We start from the raw sequence: 19,862 nt of genomic DNA, 5'->3' as shown, positions 1-19,862 counted from the left end.
TATCACCACAGCTTTTTTCATCCTTTATCACAGCTGTTTTCATCCTTCGATGAAAAAAAATTCAGAAATATATACAAAGGAATCTACTAATACAAATATTTTACAGTGCATCCCCTAAGCAGAGTTACAACATTCTAAATCCATTAAAATTAAGGGGCTTAAAGGACACAGAGTTTAGGATTGCATTGTAAAATCTCTGTATCTTAGCATTATAAAAAAGCATCATGGTGAGAATGCAAATATAAGGCACTTCTCAGTTGCCATCTGTCTAGTCTCATATGACAGGGGTACTAAAAGCAAGGCCCTTGAAGATTACAACAGTAATTGGGATGGATTCATATAGGCTTAGGTTGTCCTTCAAGTATGCTGTCCCCAAGTTATATACTGCTTTAAAGGTCAATACCAGCACCTTGAATTGGCCTGGAAGCAAACTGAGAACTATATAGGTAGAACAAGAGTGGAGTGATACGGTCTCTATGACTCACTCCACCCAACATTCTGGCCACAGCGTGCTGTCCAGAAGTACAATCTCCAACAACAGCCCCATGTAGAGTGTACTGCAGTTATCTAATCTAGATGTTACCCAGGCATGCACCACAGTGGCAAGATGATTCCTGCTCAGGAACAGTCACAGCTGGTGAAAAGCACCCCTAGCCACAGCTGCCACTTGTTTATCCAACAGAAGGCCGAGCTCCAGCAGCACCCCCAAACTACAAACCTGCTCCTTTAGAGACAGTGCAACCTCATCTATAACAGAGATATTCAAAAATCATATGATTCTACATGGCACAGATTTTCCACTTGGTCTAAACCAAAGGGCTCTAACTCTATCTCATGACCAATTTCATTCCGTTTTATTGCCTACTAGAATTAAATGATTCTTGTTTAGCAGCTTCTTCCTTAAAAGTCCACCTAGCGGCCATTTCTGTTTTTCACACCCTTATCTCAGGAAAATGTTTGCACTCACGATATTTCCTTTTCTTTCACAATCTTCCCAAAAAGTTGTCAAAAGGAATTTTTATTTTGTTTCCTCCAGTGACTTGTCCTGTACCTCAGTGGAATCTTTCCTTGGTTTTATCCTAGTTAGTGTATAAACTATTTGAACCAATGGCAACATGCCTCATGTCGTCACAGTGTCTTTTCTGCCCAAATGGTCAAAGAGCTCTCTGCCTTACAAGCAGACTCTCCTTTTACTAAGTTCCACCCAAGCCTTGCCATTCTTCCCAAGATGAAGAATGTATCACCTAGCATATTGTCCATTCCCCTCCAATTACTCTGAATACGTACAGAATTTACAACTTCGATGCTAAAGGGCTTAATTGCCTTACCTGAACAGAACTAATTTTGCAGAGATTCATACCTTTTCCTACGTTATGCAGGCCCTATGTTAAGTAAAGCAGATTCCTTTCCAACATGCTTGAGATGAATTGTTGCTGTCATTAGGCATTGTTACACCCTAGCCGGTAATATCTAGCTATGGCAGATTATCACATATTCTACAAGAGCTCAAGCTTCCTCTGCAAACTCATATGACAAAATCTGCAATCAGGACAGACACAATGTTGCAGTTCTTCATAGCTTTTTCATTTAATAGTATCACACCCACCACCTCAGAAAGTGACCTTGCTATTCTGTCAACGTGTCACTACACAGACAGACATGGTAGTGAGTACAGGGTTGTACTTTAGCTGTTGTTCATCTGTGCAGGTATATATTCCCTCCTTGAGCTCTCCATGTGGATACTTTGACAGCCTCAGAAAACTGAGGGAAACGGGGTGCGCGCCTTCCCCACCAGGAAGTTCCACTGCAGCATACATTGTTTTCCTCACCACCATTTTATCCTCACAACAACCCTGTGAGGTAGATTAATCATCCAGCAAGTTTCCATGGCAGAGCAAGAATTTGAACATGGGTTTCACAGATCTTAGTCCATTATACCACACTGGCTCCTCATCAGCCTCAAAAATTTTCTGGGTGATTGGAGTGTCTTATTCTCCCCTCTGCTACTGTAAAGTATATTACAATATACACATGACTCTAGAGAACAGCATGCAGGCTGGCATGTATAACGGAAAAGGAATGTTCCATTAGAAAATTGCATATTCACACGACAGTGACATATTGTTTCCACATATAACAACAAAAAATGAGGGTGAGAAACCATATCTGCCTTGCAAGTACTCTACAAAAGTCACTGGCACACATATCAGTTTCATTACACTGCCTGTCCATAAATGTATATTACTGACTTGTTGCCAGCGCTGGATCCAGGGTTGCCCACGCCCGGGGCAACCCTTGGCTTACTGTCTCGCGCATGCGCGCAGCACGCACGCGCTCCCCGCGCTGCGTGATGACGTCACTTTGGTGACGTCATCACGCAGGGCGGACGGAGGCAGCGTGTGGGGCTGAGAAGCCGCCCACCCCATTCGCCTCCCCGCAGGTGAATGGCACGGGCGGCCTCACAGCCCCCCACACTGCTGTTGCCTGCTCCGCAGGACGGGGCAGCCGGCTTGCTGCACACCCCCTGCCCCCCAGGGCAGGCGAAAGCAGCGCGGGGGGCTGCGAGGCTGCCCGAGGCATTTGCCTCCCCGCAGGACAGGGGGCGGCCGGCTTGCCGTGCACCCCCTGCCCTGCAGGGCAGGCAAAAGGCAGCGCGGGGGCTGCAAGGCTGCCCGCACTGCCGCCTGCGCGCTCTGGCAGCTGGGAGCTGCTCCCGGTGCCCCCTCCCTGGCAGCGCCGGGGGCAGACTACCCCGCCACCCCCCGTAGATCCAGCCCTGCTTGTTGCATAGTGAAAAAAGCCCAACTTTTATCTGTTTATGGAGGTTCTCTGCCTGCAAGCATTTATATATCACAGGCAGCTAGGTTTTTTGCAAACCCACATTGTTATATTTGGGCATGCTTGAAAATCATTGTGCCCTTCTAAACAAACTATTTTAAACATGAATAAGTTTCAAAACATACACTTGAAATGAAGAGGGCCAGAAGGATAGTTTGTACCTAACAACATGGACAGGTGAATTCACTATATTTGTCTCCCAAGACAGTACAGACTTGGAAACACACAGATGTCGCTCATCTGGTGCCTAAATAAATACCAAAATAAAACTAATTTTAAAGTTACTAGACAAAGGTCAGGCAGCTACTTGGTATCGTATATCAAAGCTAATCACTACAAAAAGTTCACCTGTTTTTTTGAAATTGAACTCATGACCCTTAAGGTATATGACTGCCGATCCCAAACAGAGGAATATGGGTGTTGTAAACCTCACAGGGCACAAAGATTCCCTCTCTAAGCTCCTATGGCGGGAGATGTTTAGAGTATGCAATTTTCATACAACTTCTTATGAAAAACAATGTAATAACAGCACAAGTGAAAGAAAGCCATCTGCTGATAATAGCCAAGGAACTGCTGTATAAACAAGACTAAACAGTTATCACATTATCTCACATCTACCCTACAACAGAAGCGTTCCTCGCTTAAGAAGTGTTAAACAAATCCAACAGAACAATAAATTATGCTCATACAGCATCTTCTTAACTCTTCACTGGTGCTGGAATTCTGTTTTTGTGGGCTGACTGGTGGGAACAGGGAGAAGACCGGGGGTGGAAGGATTACAAATCTGCAAAAACCACAGGTGACCTAAGTTTTGCCCTGCCTGGTTTTTTTTTGAAATGTCAAATGTCTCCCCACACAAATCTATTCAGATCATACCAAGAGCCACAGTAACCAACAAGCGTGCTTTTATTATCACAAAGTAGTACAAAAGTCAAAGGTTTTAATTCCAGAACTGGGAGGAATGAAAAAGCTAACGTTCCACAACCCACCTCTGTCTTCGGAAAAGGCTATGGTCTTTTACTGTTCCAAAATGTTACTGAATTCTATAAATTGTAGATATTACTGGGGAGGGCAGCCTCATCTTTTAAAAGATGGCTAATGTACTACAGTACAGTTCTAATGATGTAACAGCATACAATCTTTTCAGAGCTAAAGGACATAAGCCTAGTTTGAAGCTTATGGGAAGTAGAAATGAACAGCTAATTACAAAAATTTCAAGTACAGAACCTGAGAAACTACCTCAAACATTTGTGTGTGTTAGTAAAAGGTAAAGGAAGTCCCCTGTGCAAGTACTGAGTCATTACTGACCCATGGGGGGGGCGCTGCATCACGACATTTTCTTGGCAGACTTTCTGTTATGGGGTGGTTTGCCATTGCCTTCCCCAGTCATCTACACTTTACCCCCAGGAAACTGGGTACTCATTTTACTGACCTCAGAAGGATGGAAGGCTGAGTCAACCTTGAGCCGGCTACCTGATTGTAGCTCACCAAAATTAGAGATGCCTTTTCAAATGAATATATCTGCCTTTATTATCCATTTTTTGCAATTTTCCCCAGTAATGCATTGTTAAGGTAGATTTAAAAGTTCCAACTTAATGTTAATCTTAATTCTGAGAAACTGATTGTGTTATTAGAAGGGTTATAAGAAAACTTCCTATTATAACAAAACGTGTATTACTGTAAGGAAAATACATGATATTTATTACTTAACATCACATTAATGTTTACTCTTCACATATCATAAACGTGCTGCTTTTAATCAATGTCTAATGCAGAATAAAGCCAGCATCCTTCTGCAGCATAAAGTTGTGCTTTTATCATCCCTTGTCAAACAATCTTGCATCTTGCTGCTATCTTCATACACCAGGCCTTATTTTGATTTGCAATGTGAATCTTACGTATCTTATTACGTTTTAAAGCACCAGAGTCTGAAAATCATACTTAGCACTATATTGCCCAGTGATTTATCTAAATAATATGCACCTAAGTAAAGCATTCCCCTATTGACCCTCCTTCCTGTTTCTATCATTGTGTGCATTATTTTTAAAGTTGGTTTTGATGTTTAATTGTTCATCATCTTGAAGGCTCTAACTGGGTGGAAAGGTGGGATAAAAATGTTCAAAGTAACTTAATAAATAAAAGGCTACATAATCTTTTTGATAAAAAGGGGGACAACTACTCCCTTATGATTCTGCAGAGTCTTCCTCTGTGTGCCCCATCTCTGGAAGATGGGAAGGCTACCAGAGGCTGGCCTTTCTTTGTTGTAATGCCTTAACTGTGGGACTCCCTTCTTATACTCATTCACCGTCGCCTACTCCATCTGAGTTCTAGGAGCCAGGCAAAAATCATTTTTCTTTCGCTCACATAGCTGGCAACATAAGTTAGGTTGTTTCCGTTTTTTTAAAATGGTTACTTTTATCTTCTACTGGAATTGTATTGATTTTATTGGATGTTGTTTACGCAAGACACTTCAAGAACTTTGTTGGTAGGTAAGATTTAAATATTTTTAACAGTTAAAACCAGTTAAAATATGTACACACACTCTAAACTACAAACTAGCTAAACAGCAGCTCTAAAAATATAATGACTAGGAATAATTTGCACCTTGTAGCATAAGAACTGGGTCCATGTAACTCAGCATACTCCTTGCAACAGCAACTAGCCAGATGCTGGCTAATCAATAAATTAATTCTTGATCACTTAGCATCCTGAAAGATGAAGCTTGCAGATGGAAAATTGTGAGTTTTAAATCATGAAGATTTAGGTTGTAAAAATGAAGCACAATATAAGTAACACCAGATAAGCATGCAGACAACTATAGGCAAGAGGGAATGCGTTTGGTCGCCCTGCATGCCCACATGGCAATGGATCTTCCCAAGAATCCGTGATCTTGTAACTCAGATTTATCCAAGATTTTAGAGCGCTGATTGTGTGAAGGGCAGACGCAGCTAATCTCTGGAACAGAATCCAGAATCACATGGGGCCATAAAGATACAGTCTAATATATGCAAACAAAGCAATACTTAGTTTCAGGATGGAGAATCTCTCTGAAGCAGAACCTTCAAAGAGACCTTTGGGATCACATTTAGCTTACCTCTGACAAGGCAGAGTAGTAATGAGAAAAAAAGAAGGGGATACAAATGGACTTTTAAACAACAAAGGATCTATGTACAGCCCTGTGTAAAGATATTTAGTTTGTTTTGATTTCTAGTAATCTTGCCCATATCCCGATTTTTCCAATCATTATATCTTCTGTCTTCTTTTAAATCTGTTTCATTAAGCTGTTCTGTCCATAAGATGTTTAACAGCTGGTTTTGTGTGGTAAGTTTTTTGTGATTTTTACTCTGCTGTTTACTTCAGTTTTCTTGTATTACCTTGTACAAAATGTGTATCAAAAGCATTGCAACAGGAAAGGATACAAATGTTTTAAATAAATACTCTGTTAAGCGATTGGGTGAAAGTTTAATCTGCATCTTTCATGGAAAGAAACACAGGCTTAAAATTCAATTATTTCATCTAATGGCTTAGTAAAAATAGACGAGGGCTTTTAAATAAAATATACACTGGTTATACTTTAAAATGCTAAAGGAGATAACCATTTACCTGATAATCTTTGGAGAAGATTCCGTAAGAAGTAGTACACAAACTAGCATTTTTCTAAATCACATAACATGGTTAGTTTATATAAATTAAAACAACCTGGAAAGAGTTTCTACCTTATCTAAATCTAAAGGAGTATGTCACTTTAGCCTGAAAAACTGACTGTTAATTTGTGAAAAATCTGCAATACATATTTGCATTGTCAACAACCATATTGACTGAAGAACAAAGTTCAAATACTGCTTGAAACTGCCAGTTCTCTTTGGCTACAGAGAATGACCTTACGAAAAGAATTGAGGTTTCTCACACTGACAATCAAATATGTGCTTTGTAATGAATAACATTCTTGAGATTCCAGCAGCAACAGAATAGCTGGTTAAGTAATGCATCATTCAAAGAAGACTGTTTATCTGCTGAAGAACATGCAGCTATCACAAGCAAAAGAAAAACAGTAGACAATTATGATGCTGTGGAATATGTGGGATGCTTGTTGAACATATCGTGAAATTGATTATTTGAATGCTGCAGAAACCATCTTTGCATTTTGATTTGACATGTACCATGTGGAGAGGAAGTTGGAAAAAGCAGGAATGACAGAGACTTCAGCCTAGAAACTTTCATTGCTCTTGCTGTAGTCTACAAAACTGTGTATTAACCTCTCCTCAAGGTTGGTTTAAACCATATATTATCAACTCATATACCATTCAGAAATTGTTAAAATGGCTAGCTTGTTTAAAGAGCCATGTAAGATTTTGACCAAGTAACACTAGTCATATAGAAAAATCTCTGCCAGTGGAACTTCGCAATTTATGAAATTAAGTTCTCATCAACACTGTACAAATTACAAGTAATTTCTCGCCACCAAACGTTAAAAATAGATCACAAAATAGATCTGGAACAGGGCTGACCGCACAACTCTAGTATTTTAGCAGTAGCGTTTGTTCCAAGAAATAAACCCTGAGATCCTTTGCAATCTTGCAGAGCATGTGTGTGTAACTCTCACACTATGCACTGACATGGGCAAACATTGCCTGTGAGCAGTAAAAAAAATTATTGACACAACTCCTGGATCAAGGCATGTGCTGACTGGAGCAACAAAATGTCTTGAATCAGTCCTGGCTGGATTTTTTTAGTATTGGAAAATCACATAAAGGTATTAGTTCTCTACTAGTTTAGAAGAAGAATGAAGCAGAATGAATGTGTTAGCGAAAGCCTCTAGCTAGGATAAAGAACTGAAGCTGCAGCAACCATTTCACAATTTTGGAAACAGCTGTCAAGGAAGTTTTTGGTCCCTTTTTTGTATTGGTGCAAAAAGACAAGCAAGGCACATTATTCCACAACAATATCCAGTCTGTACATACTGATTTCTAATAACATTAGGACTTACATATACTCCATTAGAAAACAAATCACTTACAGCCTAATTCAACGCACATTTATGAATGCACAGGAAGCTGCCTTATAATCAGAACACTGGTGCAACTTACAAGTATTGTCAAGCTGAAGGCAGAGAAAGGTCCTTCTCAAATACCTACTGAAGTTATTTTAAATGGAAATAACAGGGGTCCAGCCCTTTTGCATCCATTCCTGAACCATAGCCCCTCACAAAAACTAAGTCAGCTTATGCACATTTGCTAGTTTGTAAATGCAGCTGCCACATTCTTTCTTCATGCATAACATCCTTCATGCATAGTATCTTTGATATACCGTAGTATGTGCTGTCTTTTCCACTATTCAACTATTTCTTACATTCTATCCCGGTGCAGATCACAAACATTCTGATTCGTAAAACAGCATCATTTGGACCTAATTTCCAAAGTTAATTTTCTGCTCCAACATCTTCATCAAGGATCACTTGGTACCAAATGGGTAAAAAGCTTCAACCATAGGAGTGTATTTGAGGTGCTCTGAATATCAGAAATTGTTCCTTACAACCCAATTCTATGCAGGGTCTGGCTTCCCCAAGTGCACTGAAATTAATCCGCTTATGCCTAATTAGACATAAGATTGGGTTTTTAGTGGTCTATTTGAACAGTTTTGACCCCTTAGCACATTAGGGAGCATAAAGAAGTAGCCGGTGATAAGTACTGAAATACATTATCAAATTCATTTTAGAAATACAACGTGTGCCAAAAACTACACTAGAAAGCAACGAAAACCCTCATTTTGAGGATGCTCAATTAATAGTTTTTTTCTTTTATCCTTGCTGCCATACCTAGAGCTTGAAATAAAGGCGCCTCATCCTCTCCCTTTCCCCCTTCCATCAGATGGGCTGATGGTGCAAGAACGAGTTTTCACTTTGTGGTACATAGCAAAGATCAATCATTTCCTTAAGACAAACAGGCACAGCCAGTTTCTGGCTCCAAGTACTTATCAATGTGAAATTCTCCACATATGCAACTGCAAACCTTAAAACTATAAATATATTCCACTTCAAATCTCAAAAAACACCTTCAATAAAATCAGTGATCATTATATGTTATTTTTATTATATGCTATTCTTTAAAAATAATACTGTATGACATGAACTCACATTTTCATCTTAATATTCATATCTGAAAGCACACTTAGTGCTTTCTTTTTGAAAGTTCCATAAGAGTTTGTTGTCAAACAAGAAGATTTTCTAGAAGCTGCTACAGTAACCTGGTATTATCCAAATGTTAAGCAAACACATAATATATATCCTGACGAAGAGGCTGCACCCTTTACAAATGGGCATTCCTCTCCTATTTTAAAATCACTTCTGCTTTTCCAAATTTTTTCAGTCTTCATTTGTGTGCTCTTTCCAGCCATGTTGACAGATAACAATAATAGCCTATAAATTCTACTGAATTCTTCTTCTTGTTTGGACATAACATCTCTACCTCACCAGAGACCACACAACATTCGAAAGACAAACAGGTGAAATGCAGCTGTGAAAAGATTTACAGTGAAATCCTAAGCAGAGTTACTCTTACGCTGATTTCAATGGGCTTAGACTGGAGTAGCTCTGCTCAGGATTTCACTTTTAATATGTATGTGGGGTGAGAGAATAATAAGCTTCAGTGATGATCTGGCATAGCAACCAACATAAATAATTATCATCACAGTAACTAGGTTTTGAAATGATGGGCTTCTTAAACCACTACAGAGATTAAATTAGCACAGTATTGCTAGAAAGCTTGTATTATCACAGTGAATACTGTCGTGCAAATGAATCACTTTGTTCTTATTCTGCATACAGCTTGGCTCCACACAGAAATTTCACAGACTAACAGCCATCTCTTGCATTTTATAATCTTCTGGCTCCATTATTTGTGTGTGTGGTGGGGAGGTGCTCTGCTCACCCATATATATCTATAGGCCTCCACGTACATAGACCAGGAAACTGGAAAGCGGCTCAGGCCCACAAAAGCTTCTGACTCAACATAGCTTTAGGTAGATAGCCATGTTGGTCTGCAGCAGAACAACAGGATTTGAGTCCAGCAACACCTTAGAGACAAGCAAGATGTTCAGGCTATAAGCTTTCTAAAGTCAGAGCTCTGAAGCAGTATATGAAGAACGTATCGTATGTTCTGTTTCAGCATTTATTCAACTCTGTATTGTATTTCTGCCGGTCTGAATCTTTGCAAACTTGCACTGATTTACTCGATTACATTGTTTATTAAAAAGGCCTCTGAAATTGACTGAACTGACTCACCCTGTGTAATCCGCCTTGAGTCTCAGAAATGCAGACTATAAATAACATCAACTCTGCTCAGCCAGAGTTCCCCAACTGTATCCTAGGGATAATAACAACGCTGCTTTTGTTCACCTCTCTGCGTGGGGCACTATCTGTCTAGAAAAGCACTATATTAGTACTGTTGTTGTTGTTATCATCATTATCATTATATAAAGTATTTTTTAAAGGTTTGGACAAACTTTGGCTAGCCCCAGCTCTCCATATTTATTGTGGGGATAATAACAGCACTGACTTTGTTCACCTCTCCGAGTGCAGCACTAATCTGTCTAGAAAAGCAGCATATAAACATAGTTATTATTAAGCAATAGCAATAACAATAAAGTATTTAAAAATACTTTTGACAAACTTTGGCCAGCCCCAGCTCCCCAGCTGCATTATGGGGATAATAATAACACTGACTTTGTTGTCTGCTCTGCGTGGGGGCATTAATCTGTCTAAAAAAGCAGTATATAAGCAGAGTTGTTGTTATCATTATTTAAATAAATATGTAAAGCTTACACCCTGAGATTCTTGTTGGTCTCTAAGCTACCACCGGGCTCAATATCTGACAACACAGATGGCAGCCCGAGGCACACACCCTTACCTGGAAAGAAGCCCCTACTGAACATATCCAGGCTTGCTCCCGAGTAGGCAGAAGGCTCTGCACACCTGCTGAACTAGCCAAGGCTGCCACAAGACTCTCTGGGTGGCTTATACCTCGAGAAGGAAAGCTGCTCCCTTCCCACATGCTTTTCAGCCTCCTCCTCTACGGAATTCACTTTCTCCAAGGAAGCACGAATCGCACCCTTTCGAAAAAGAGACAGTCAACAGGAGTGGGCGGAGGGGACGTCTCTGCTGTCCTCCCTGGAGACCACAAGAGAAGTGGGGGAGGCTCTCCCAGGAGAGGCCGAGCTCTTTCCCCCACCCGCGGCGAAGGCCGCGAGGCCACGTACCCGCGTCCCCCCATTCCCTGTTACGCGTACCTGACCGCAGTCAAGCCGGCGGCTCTCGCCATAGCCCCCGGAACCAGGTGCTTCGTCCAAGCCGCTGACATTGAGAGTTCCCTCAGCAGCGACGCCGCCATGTTGATGCTCTCAGCGCCGCTGCGCGGACGAGGCGCCGCTAGGGACAAGAGACCGCCGTCCTTGAGAAGAACGCGAAGCCGCAGCTGGGCGAGGCGCCGCCGGTGGCCCCGGGGCAGAGCGCGGCCGGGCGGCGCAGGCAGGGAGGCGGTAGCGGAACTGCGGGAAGGGGCTCGGCGAGGGCAGACGGGCCGATTCTAAAGAGCTGTGATTTGGGGAAAGGGTTTCTTTTATCAGTTCTTTCCCCCGCGGTTCAATCCCGCGCTCGTTTGGAAGTTGAGTTCAGCGAGTCTTCTTTAGATAGATTTATATCCCGCTTTTCACTCCTAAAGCGGCTTATGACATCCCCCTCTCTTACTTCATTTTATCCTCACAATAGGTTAGGTCAGTTTCCGTGGAGAAAATGGGAGCTTTGGAGGGTAGAGTCTATGGCATTATATCCTATAGAGAAACTTTTATTAATTTATTTACATTATTTATGGTAGGGTTCCCAGCCCAGGTCCCTGTCCCCTTCTGGTGAGAGACGGGGGACCTGGGACTTACCCTCTGAGGCCTCCTCACCTGCACAGAAACCATGCGCACACTCCCAGGCTTGCACGATAACATCACTTCCAGGAAGTGACATCACACTGGCCATGGGCATATTCCTGTGTTTTATGCAGGGCTAATTCTGGCCCATTTAAGGCCAAAATTGGCCCCAGTGAAGCATGGGAGCACGCCCATGGCCAGCGAGACAACATCACTTCAGGAAGAGATGTCGTTGTGATCTCTGGCAACATGCCTGGTGCACACTTCTCAGGTTGCTTGCCCATGGTGTGTGATTACGGGGGCAGGGGTTGCCACTTCCTACTGATCACTTGATTGGTGGGCAACCCAGCAAACCCTTGAGAGATTGTCCACCACCAGCAGACAAGTGATAAGCCTATTATGGTCTCCCTTTCTCACTGAGACTCAAGGCGGATTTACACAGTGTGAGTCAGCACAGTTTCAAGGAACAGTGTAATAGGGTCTATAAATGCAAATCTGCGAAGGTTTAAAACTAGCAAGAACCCAATAGAGCTGGAGAAATGCTAAAACAAAGCATAAGCAATTCTAACGTCTGATATATTAAGCAAAGAAACAATCCAGTAGGGTCATACTTGCAGCAACAGATAATATGTAGCAGTAAAGTCTACAGTTCCTATCTCTTTGCTTCCCCAAACTCTGCCCTCCCCAGGCTCCACCCTCCAATATTTCCAGGAATTTCCCAGCACAGATTTGGCAACTCTAGATTAGCCGAAGGCACCCAGCCAGCTTCCATGGCAATCAGAGATTTCAACCTGGGTCTCCCAGATACCAACCTGACACTAACCATGCTGCATAATGTGCACAGGATTAAAAAGGATCATCTTTAAAACCTAACAAATTGTATCCCAGCATAAACTTTTGTGTTAGGGCTCACTTCTTCAGATGCAACTTCTTCAGCTACAACAGACTAACACAGCTAGAATTACGTGCCCAGAATCACATTGCACACTACCTAGTGTGCTATTTCCTGTTGCGCTGGTGAGTTTTTGCATGGAGGTCTGCAAGCAAGGAATCCTCTGTTCAGAAAATGTATTTCAGCAGATAACAATTTTAGACATTTGCGTGATACTTTTTATGTTCTGTGCAGCACTCGGCATGTAAAAGAGCAGCATGTGGAAGTGACAGCTTGAGTTGCTCTGCTACACATTTTCCAAAGGATTCTGACAATTCCTTTTGCACTAACCCAAAAGGAGGAGAACAGTGTCCATGCTGTGTGGCTGACAGGTGTCATTTCAAAACCCTAACAGGCAGGCCCAAACCGGAGGTGATTACCCACTGACAGGTAATCATGGGTCGGGAATCCAGCCACCCCAACCTGGGAGTCTGCACCTATCTCCCCCATTCTCTCAACATGAGGCTGGGTCCTGCCCAGCAATGCTGGCTTCCACAACCAAAGTCAGTAGTGTGTTCATGTGGGGGTAGTTTGAGCCAGGCCCTCCCAGCACCATTACCATGTCATGCAATGGGGCATACCCCTGGGGAACTGTCCCTGGGAGAGCTGTATATATGAGGGAGCAGGGATGCTTGCAGCCCCACGCTTGGCTGTTAGCACGCTCCCATACCAGAGAACCCCCCCTCCTCAGGTGGGGGATGGCATTGCCCCCTTGTGCTAAGTGGATCTCTGGTCAGGCACCCCTGGGACTGTTGCCTTGCAGGATTGGATCCATATGCAGCAACAGCAGCTCTGGATCAATCAGGTGCAGGTGCAGTAGCAGAGCACTTCGTGGTCATTAGGATGGTAACAGCATGTGCCTGGGGGGGGGGATCCTAGTAAATGTCCCCTCATGGGGGTGGGATCGTCATCTTCCAAGGGCACCACAGGCATGGCTGTGGCCAGCATGATGTCTGTGCTGTTTTCCATCGTCTGTGTTTCTGCTGCCTGTTAGGCCCTTGCTGGGGAAATGGTTTGTGACCTGTCTGCCACACATGTAGTCATCCCTTATGAGCTGATGAAGGGACTGCTGCAGCCACATGCCTCTGTTGGGGTTGCGCTGTGGCTGGGTCTTTCCTCCCTGTCTACTGGCTCTCCTTTGGGGAGTGGGAGTCACACTGAGGGACAGTAGTTGGATCAACAGCTAACGATTGGCTGAACCTGTATGTGCCACTCACAGGAGTGTCATTGTCTGGCATTGTTTGAATGGTGGATTTTGCCAGTTGCTATGGACTCCAGCATGCTTACTATGCTGTCTATGCTTTGTGCAGGGCCATGCATTCCTGTTTCCCTCTACAAAACGTCCTTAGGGAACAGACTAGCACTGCCACAATTGTGCAGCCAGCCAGCTGCCTCCACCTCAGTGGCCCTCAGCATTGCGCTGTCAGAATCCTACTCAGGTTTATTCAATAGGGCTTTCCCTCAAGAGAGCATTTTTAGGAATGCACTGTAAAGAAACATGTGGCTTTTATGAGTCTGAGACCACTTGTTAGATGTATGATGTCTTGTATTTAGTGGGCAGATATATATATATATATATAAATTCAAATGGAACAAATTTGCAGGGAGGGAGGGATGACGACGACAGAGAACAGACATCATTACAAAGACCAGAAGGCCCATTATCCCAAGACGTGCATATTATTTTGAAGTAAATCTTATTGTGTTCAGCTTTACACATTAAATATGATCGATCGCTTGCATAATTATTCCTGGTTTAAAAATATAATTATTTTAGTTTTCAACCAACTTCTCTGTTGCTTGGTGTGTGAGTCTTTTCACAATGGTAAGCTTCAGTTTCTTTCCAAATGCGGAATTCTCTCTCTTGCTGATGAGAAGTCAGCTATCACTCTCTCTCTTCCTGTGTTGTCTAAATTAGGGTTTGAAAAGGAATTAAAAGTGATTTCCCCATCCTCTGCCACTTTGAAGTCCTGCTAAGCCATGCTATTAGCATAATGGATTTTGTTTTTATTTTGACACCAATGTGTGTCTTGAACAATCAATGAGGATAAACACATTTTATTTGTGGTTTGGTGCAATCCCCATGTGATCAACAAACAAGTGATGAAGGGGGGTGGGGGGTATTTGTTAAAGGGCTGCTGGACTGCATATGACATTTACAATGAAGTCAGAATTGTCTGGTTTTAATTCTCTACTCCCCCCGCTTCCTTTTTTGTATGAGTCTTCAATAAAACATCATAGTTCATGAAGAAAAAAGAAAAATTAAAAACAGTCTCCTTCTGCTCCACTGCCCATTTTACATGCAACCAAACAGATGGCACAGACCTCCAAGGAAACCAACCCCACCTTTTCCGTATAAGTCTGCAAAAAATCATAGTTTAATAGGCCCTACTTGGCTGATGTGTATATTGAAATCTACCATTTAAACATATTAACAAAGGAAACATGGAGCTGCCACCAAAAACAGCACCCCGATGCAGAGTTTGCCCCATCCCTCTAATCTGTAACAATAATTACAATTTATCTTCTATTCTGAAACAGTGGTCTGCAAACTTCTGGTCTGAGACCCTTAGCTAGATTGTGGAATCGCAAGTAATTCTTCTTTTCCACTTCCACTTCTGCGGCTGCTTCTTGTGCTGCTGCTGCTTCTTCTTCGCCTCTTTTTAGAAGGACATGCCTTGCCTCCTACTTTTATACAGATGCTGAAAGGGGCCACAAGGTCGTCAGCAGGGCTTTTTTTCAGTTGGAACGCGGTGGAACGGAGTTCCAGAACCTCTTGAAAATGGTCACATGGCCGGTGGCCCCGATCTCTAGATCAGAGTGGAGTCTAGGTTGCCAGCGCGGAGGGCAATCTAAACTCCCCTCTGTCTGAAGATCAGGGGGCGGGGCCACCAGCCATGTGACCATTTTCTCCATGGGCAACCCATTGAGTTCCACCACCTCTTTTCCCAGAAAAAAAAGCCCTGGTCGTCAGAGTATGTGGCAGCCGACTCTGAGCTAGTTCCTCAGTATAATGCTCCTCCTGGTACTTTGCTTGTGTTTCTTATCCCCAAAGTTCTTGGTTTACTGCCCATGATCCTGTGTTTGACACCAATGAGGTCATAACTCCAGCTCCTCCTCCTCGTCATATGATGCAGATGTATCTGTGATGTTATTTGTCTTCTGTCACTCATGTATGGCTGAGCAGGTCTGGTGCTCTTTCCTAGAGGTTAAAGGTGGGTCTTGGCTGGGTCTACAAATGTGGAATACCCTGCTGCACTTTATCATCAAGTGGAATATTTCCCAGAAGCAGTCAATGATATGGGTGGGAAGGGGACATCAGAACATGAAGTAAATTGAACATTTTGCAGGGAGAGGGAACTTCAACTTCCATTTTTGGTTGAAGTCCTATTTGATAACATAGAGTTTATCTAGAAAACAAAATGTATTTATTTAGAAAATTTGCCTCTCCGGGCAACATGCTCTGTCCTTGTATACTGGCTTCTATAAAAAGCTTAAGAAATTGGCTAATGAATAGGGGCAAGACTTTAATGGTTGTGGCCCCATTGTGTGAAACACTGTATGCTTTCCACTGTATTTCCCCCTTAGATGATTTGCTACTGTAGTTTTCAATGCTTTGATGGCTGTTTTCATGATTTTAAAATTATATGCGATTTTATGTACACTAGCCCATGCAAACATTGGAAAACTGATTGCAATTATTTTGCAAAATTTATTTTGTTGATACAGTGGATGGAAAGAATTCTTTCTCTGCAAACTGGCAAGAGAAGCATACAGCAGTCTGCTAGGGTTTAAAATAAAACTTCTCTCCTAGCTTGCTTAGTTGCTGCTGCTGCTTAGAAACTGCTCTTGTTGTTTGACGTCAGCAGGGATTTTCTTTTCTTTTCTTGCATTGTCTGTGCAACTGGCCCCCTCTATCCTCTCCCACCCCCCCAAGCATTATAACTTCTTCTGTGGGGGTATATTTGGTTATGTTTTCCACGAGGAGAAGAAGGTAAAACAGATCTTTGTCTTTGAATTTTTATAGCCATATGCTTTATGTGCTTTTTCAGGATTTTTTTCCCTTTGGTAAAGTCTTGGGCGTGCCTGACTCAGCCTTGTGAACAATAAATGGAGAACTTGCTCATAATGGCCCTAAGTGCCTGGAGCAGCGTAAATCAGACACATCTTGGTAGATAATAATGTTAAATGCTAATCATTCTTTGCTGGGAAGAAAATCTGTCTTTGTTGTTCTTTTTGAAGTCTGGTAGTGAGGAGAAACAGGGACTTTTGAGACTGGTGCAGCAAAACCCTGACATTGTAAATTTGACGGGTGCCTTGTCTACTAGATCTCACTGCTCCAAGTTAAATAGCCCCTCTTTGGCTGATCCATCTTTAGAATGCGTCTGATAATTACAACAGACTGTTGCTTTCTTTTTTGCCCCCCCCCCAGTCTTTTCTCATAATCTCTCAACAAGTCTTGAACACAGCTGTAGAGCAGAAGATCTTTCTCAGTTATGGTACCTGAGATGCCAGGGCTTGAATGTGAAGTTTGAACTGTGACTTAGTTCCTATTTTAGCTAAGGGTGAAGACGGATGTAATGGATTTTTGGAGAAGCGGTGGGATTCTCACTACACTCAGCCCAAGGCAGCAATCCTAAGAACACTTTCCTAGGAGTAAGTCCCATTGAATAATATGGGATTCACATCCACATGGAGTAGTTTAGGATTGTCCCCGAAATGTTCCTTTCTATTCTTAGGTCCATTTTGCAGGGGGGGGGGGGGGAAATAAAAGTTTTGCAATCATGATGTCATAAGAAAACCTTCCCCATTTGTGCAGCAGATTTCCTTTTTAAAAATACCCTTTAAAAAATTAACGCGATGATGTTGCACATTTGAAAAAAAGAAAAGCCCATGCTTGAAACACAAAGAAAGAGGCAGGGATGATGGCTGAACCAGCGTCTGATTTTTCTAGTCAACCATTCCAAACTGGAAAGACAGTCTGAATCCAAGAAGTACTTAAATGTGCAAACATATGCACACTTACCTAGGGAAAGTCCTGTTTAATACACTGGGATTTAAACATGTAGGGAACAACTACATGTTTAAGGATGCACTTTTTAAAAAAAGAATGATAGAGTTTGATTCTGAAATCTGATCGCACATGTTGCTGTGCATTACAGATGTTTCCTGCATCCCCCTCTCCCTGGGTAACCCTTTCTACCCTGGGAAGGTTTATTCCCATGGTTGTGTGACCCATGTGGGCTACTACTAGCCACACAGATTGGGAGAGAGAAGGAAGGGAGTGAAATCACTCTGCCTTTTTCATCAATGTTTCATCAATAGATGTGAGAGGAAAGGGTAATATTGCCCCCTTCCCTCTTCAGCCTCCTGACTTACATGGGTATTAGACTGTGTGGGTTCCATGATCCTAGGAATAAAATTGGAGTTAGAAAGGATGGCTGGCGAAGAGAATGTGGGAAAGATCTATGATCCTTGTGTAAACAGACTGGAACCTTACTCATTTAATTGGAAAGGGCCAGTTTGATGTAGTGGTTAAGAGCGCAGGACTCTAATCTGGCGAACTGGGTTTGATTCCCCACTCCTCCACTTGAAGCCAGCTGAGTGACCTTGGGTCAGTCACAGATTCTAGGAGCTCTCTCAGCCCCACCCACCTCACAGTGTGTTTGCTGATGCGGGGATAATAGTGACTAGACATGGGCACGAACCGCGTTACGAATGCAAAAAACCCACAAACCGCCTGATCGTCTGGTCGCGATCCAGCAGTTCGTGAGTGTCCAAGGCCAACGAACCAGCGTTCATAAGAAGCCCGGTTCATTGCGCCCATCCGCGGCTCGTGAAGCCAGACAGTCAGGCGCCATCAATCAATTCCATTGGAAACGGAGCCGGGGGAATGCCTGAACTCTGTCTGCACTCCTTCTGTCACCGTGGAAACCCGAATTGAAGCCCAGCTTACCTTGATCGGCAGGTCTTCCTTGGAGCTGCAAAGTGGTTTACAACTTGGGAGAAGACACCTGGGGGAGGGAGGGGGAAGGGATGTTCTGTAGCCATGGGTACTCCAATCTCATCCCTGCAAACCCTTTGAGTACACCCCATGTACACTGGGCCAGCATCAACTGGTGGCTCTAATTGTATCGAGTGCAAGTTTCCTGGGGGCCTCGGATTGGAGAGGGTATAACTCCAAGATCCCTATTGCAATCTTGACCAAACTGGGGTGCTGGCTGGAGGAAAGCCTGCTAAACACTCCCTGTGAATATGGGTTCACTAAGTCCAATGGGGGCCGTTCTGACCCCCACGAACCATGAACAGGTTCGTTAGCGGGAAATGTTCGTTGTGGTTCATTAGTTCAGTTTCATCGGTGGCACCGAACCATGAACCGCGGATTCGTTATTTTTTTCCAGTTCATGCCCATGTCTAATAATGACATACTTTGTAAACCGTTCTGAGTGGGTGTTAAGTTGTCCTGAAAGGCAGTATATAAGTCAAATGTTATAATTAGCAGCAATCTGCTGCTTAGAGAAATCCAAAGCTAACATATCCATGGGAGGAGGCTGTCCAGTCTCTTGCTGAGAACTTCCAGCAACTCCCCCACCCCTGCTAGGTAATTGGTACCAATATTGAATGACTTATACCATTATGAAGGTGCTTCTAATGTTCATCTTCCTGTAGCCTCTAAGCCTATTGGGATTGGTTCAGCCTTCTGAAGGAACCCAGAGTGAAAGTCTTCCAAATGCATTCTCAGGGCTAAACTACATGTGCTCTCAAACTTCTCCAAATTAAAAGTATCTTGTTCCTTTGATCTTTTATTGTAGGATTTGTTTTACAGACCTCCCAACCAACTACATTGCTTTCCTCTGAACCCATTCCAGTTTTTCTACATTCTTCTTTACAGTACGGCACCTGTAACTGGACATAATTCTCCAGATGAGATCCAACTCGCACCAAATTGAGACAACTGAAATGAGTGTCTTAAGCTGTTTGCAGTACTGAAGGAGGTTTTCCACCTCTGTGTGTGTGTTAAAAATAATGCGACAACCTGATACAGAAATGAAGTAAAACTACTATTTGCTTAATCTGATTTTAGAATAATAAATTTAGGTGGGTAGCCATGTTGGTCTGCAGTGGCACAGAACTCAAATACTATATAATAGAAAGCAACAAGTGGGAATCCACAAGGACTTGT

The 19,862-nt window shown here is 42.8% G+C and overlaps 1 protein-coding gene across 1 annotated transcript in view; it reads right to left on the bottom strand.

The window, feature by feature from the left end:
• NDUFS4 (NADH:ubiquinone oxidoreductase subunit S4) overlaps positions 1–11,329 on the bottom strand; it is a 61,123-nt gene extending 49,794 nt beyond the window's left edge. The window contains exon 1 of the mRNA XM_054986805.1: positions 11,122–11,329. Coding sequence (XP_054842780.1) covers positions 11,122–11,222 — 101 coding nt within the window. The 5' untranslated portion in view covers positions 11,223–11,329. The remainder of the gene's footprint in view (positions 1–11,121) is intronic.
• Between the last annotated feature and the right edge of the window lie 8,533 nt (positions 11,330–19,862).

The sequence above is a fragment of the Eublepharis macularius genome, chromosome 8 (genome assembly GCF_028583425.1).
Source record: "Eublepharis macularius isolate TG4126 chromosome 8, MPM_Emac_v1.0, whole genome shotgun sequence".
NCBI classification, from domain to species: domain Eukaryota; kingdom Metazoa; phylum Chordata; class Lepidosauria; order Squamata; family Eublepharidae; genus Eublepharis; species Eublepharis macularius.
This window is presented reverse-complemented; position numbering and strand designations above follow the sequence as displayed.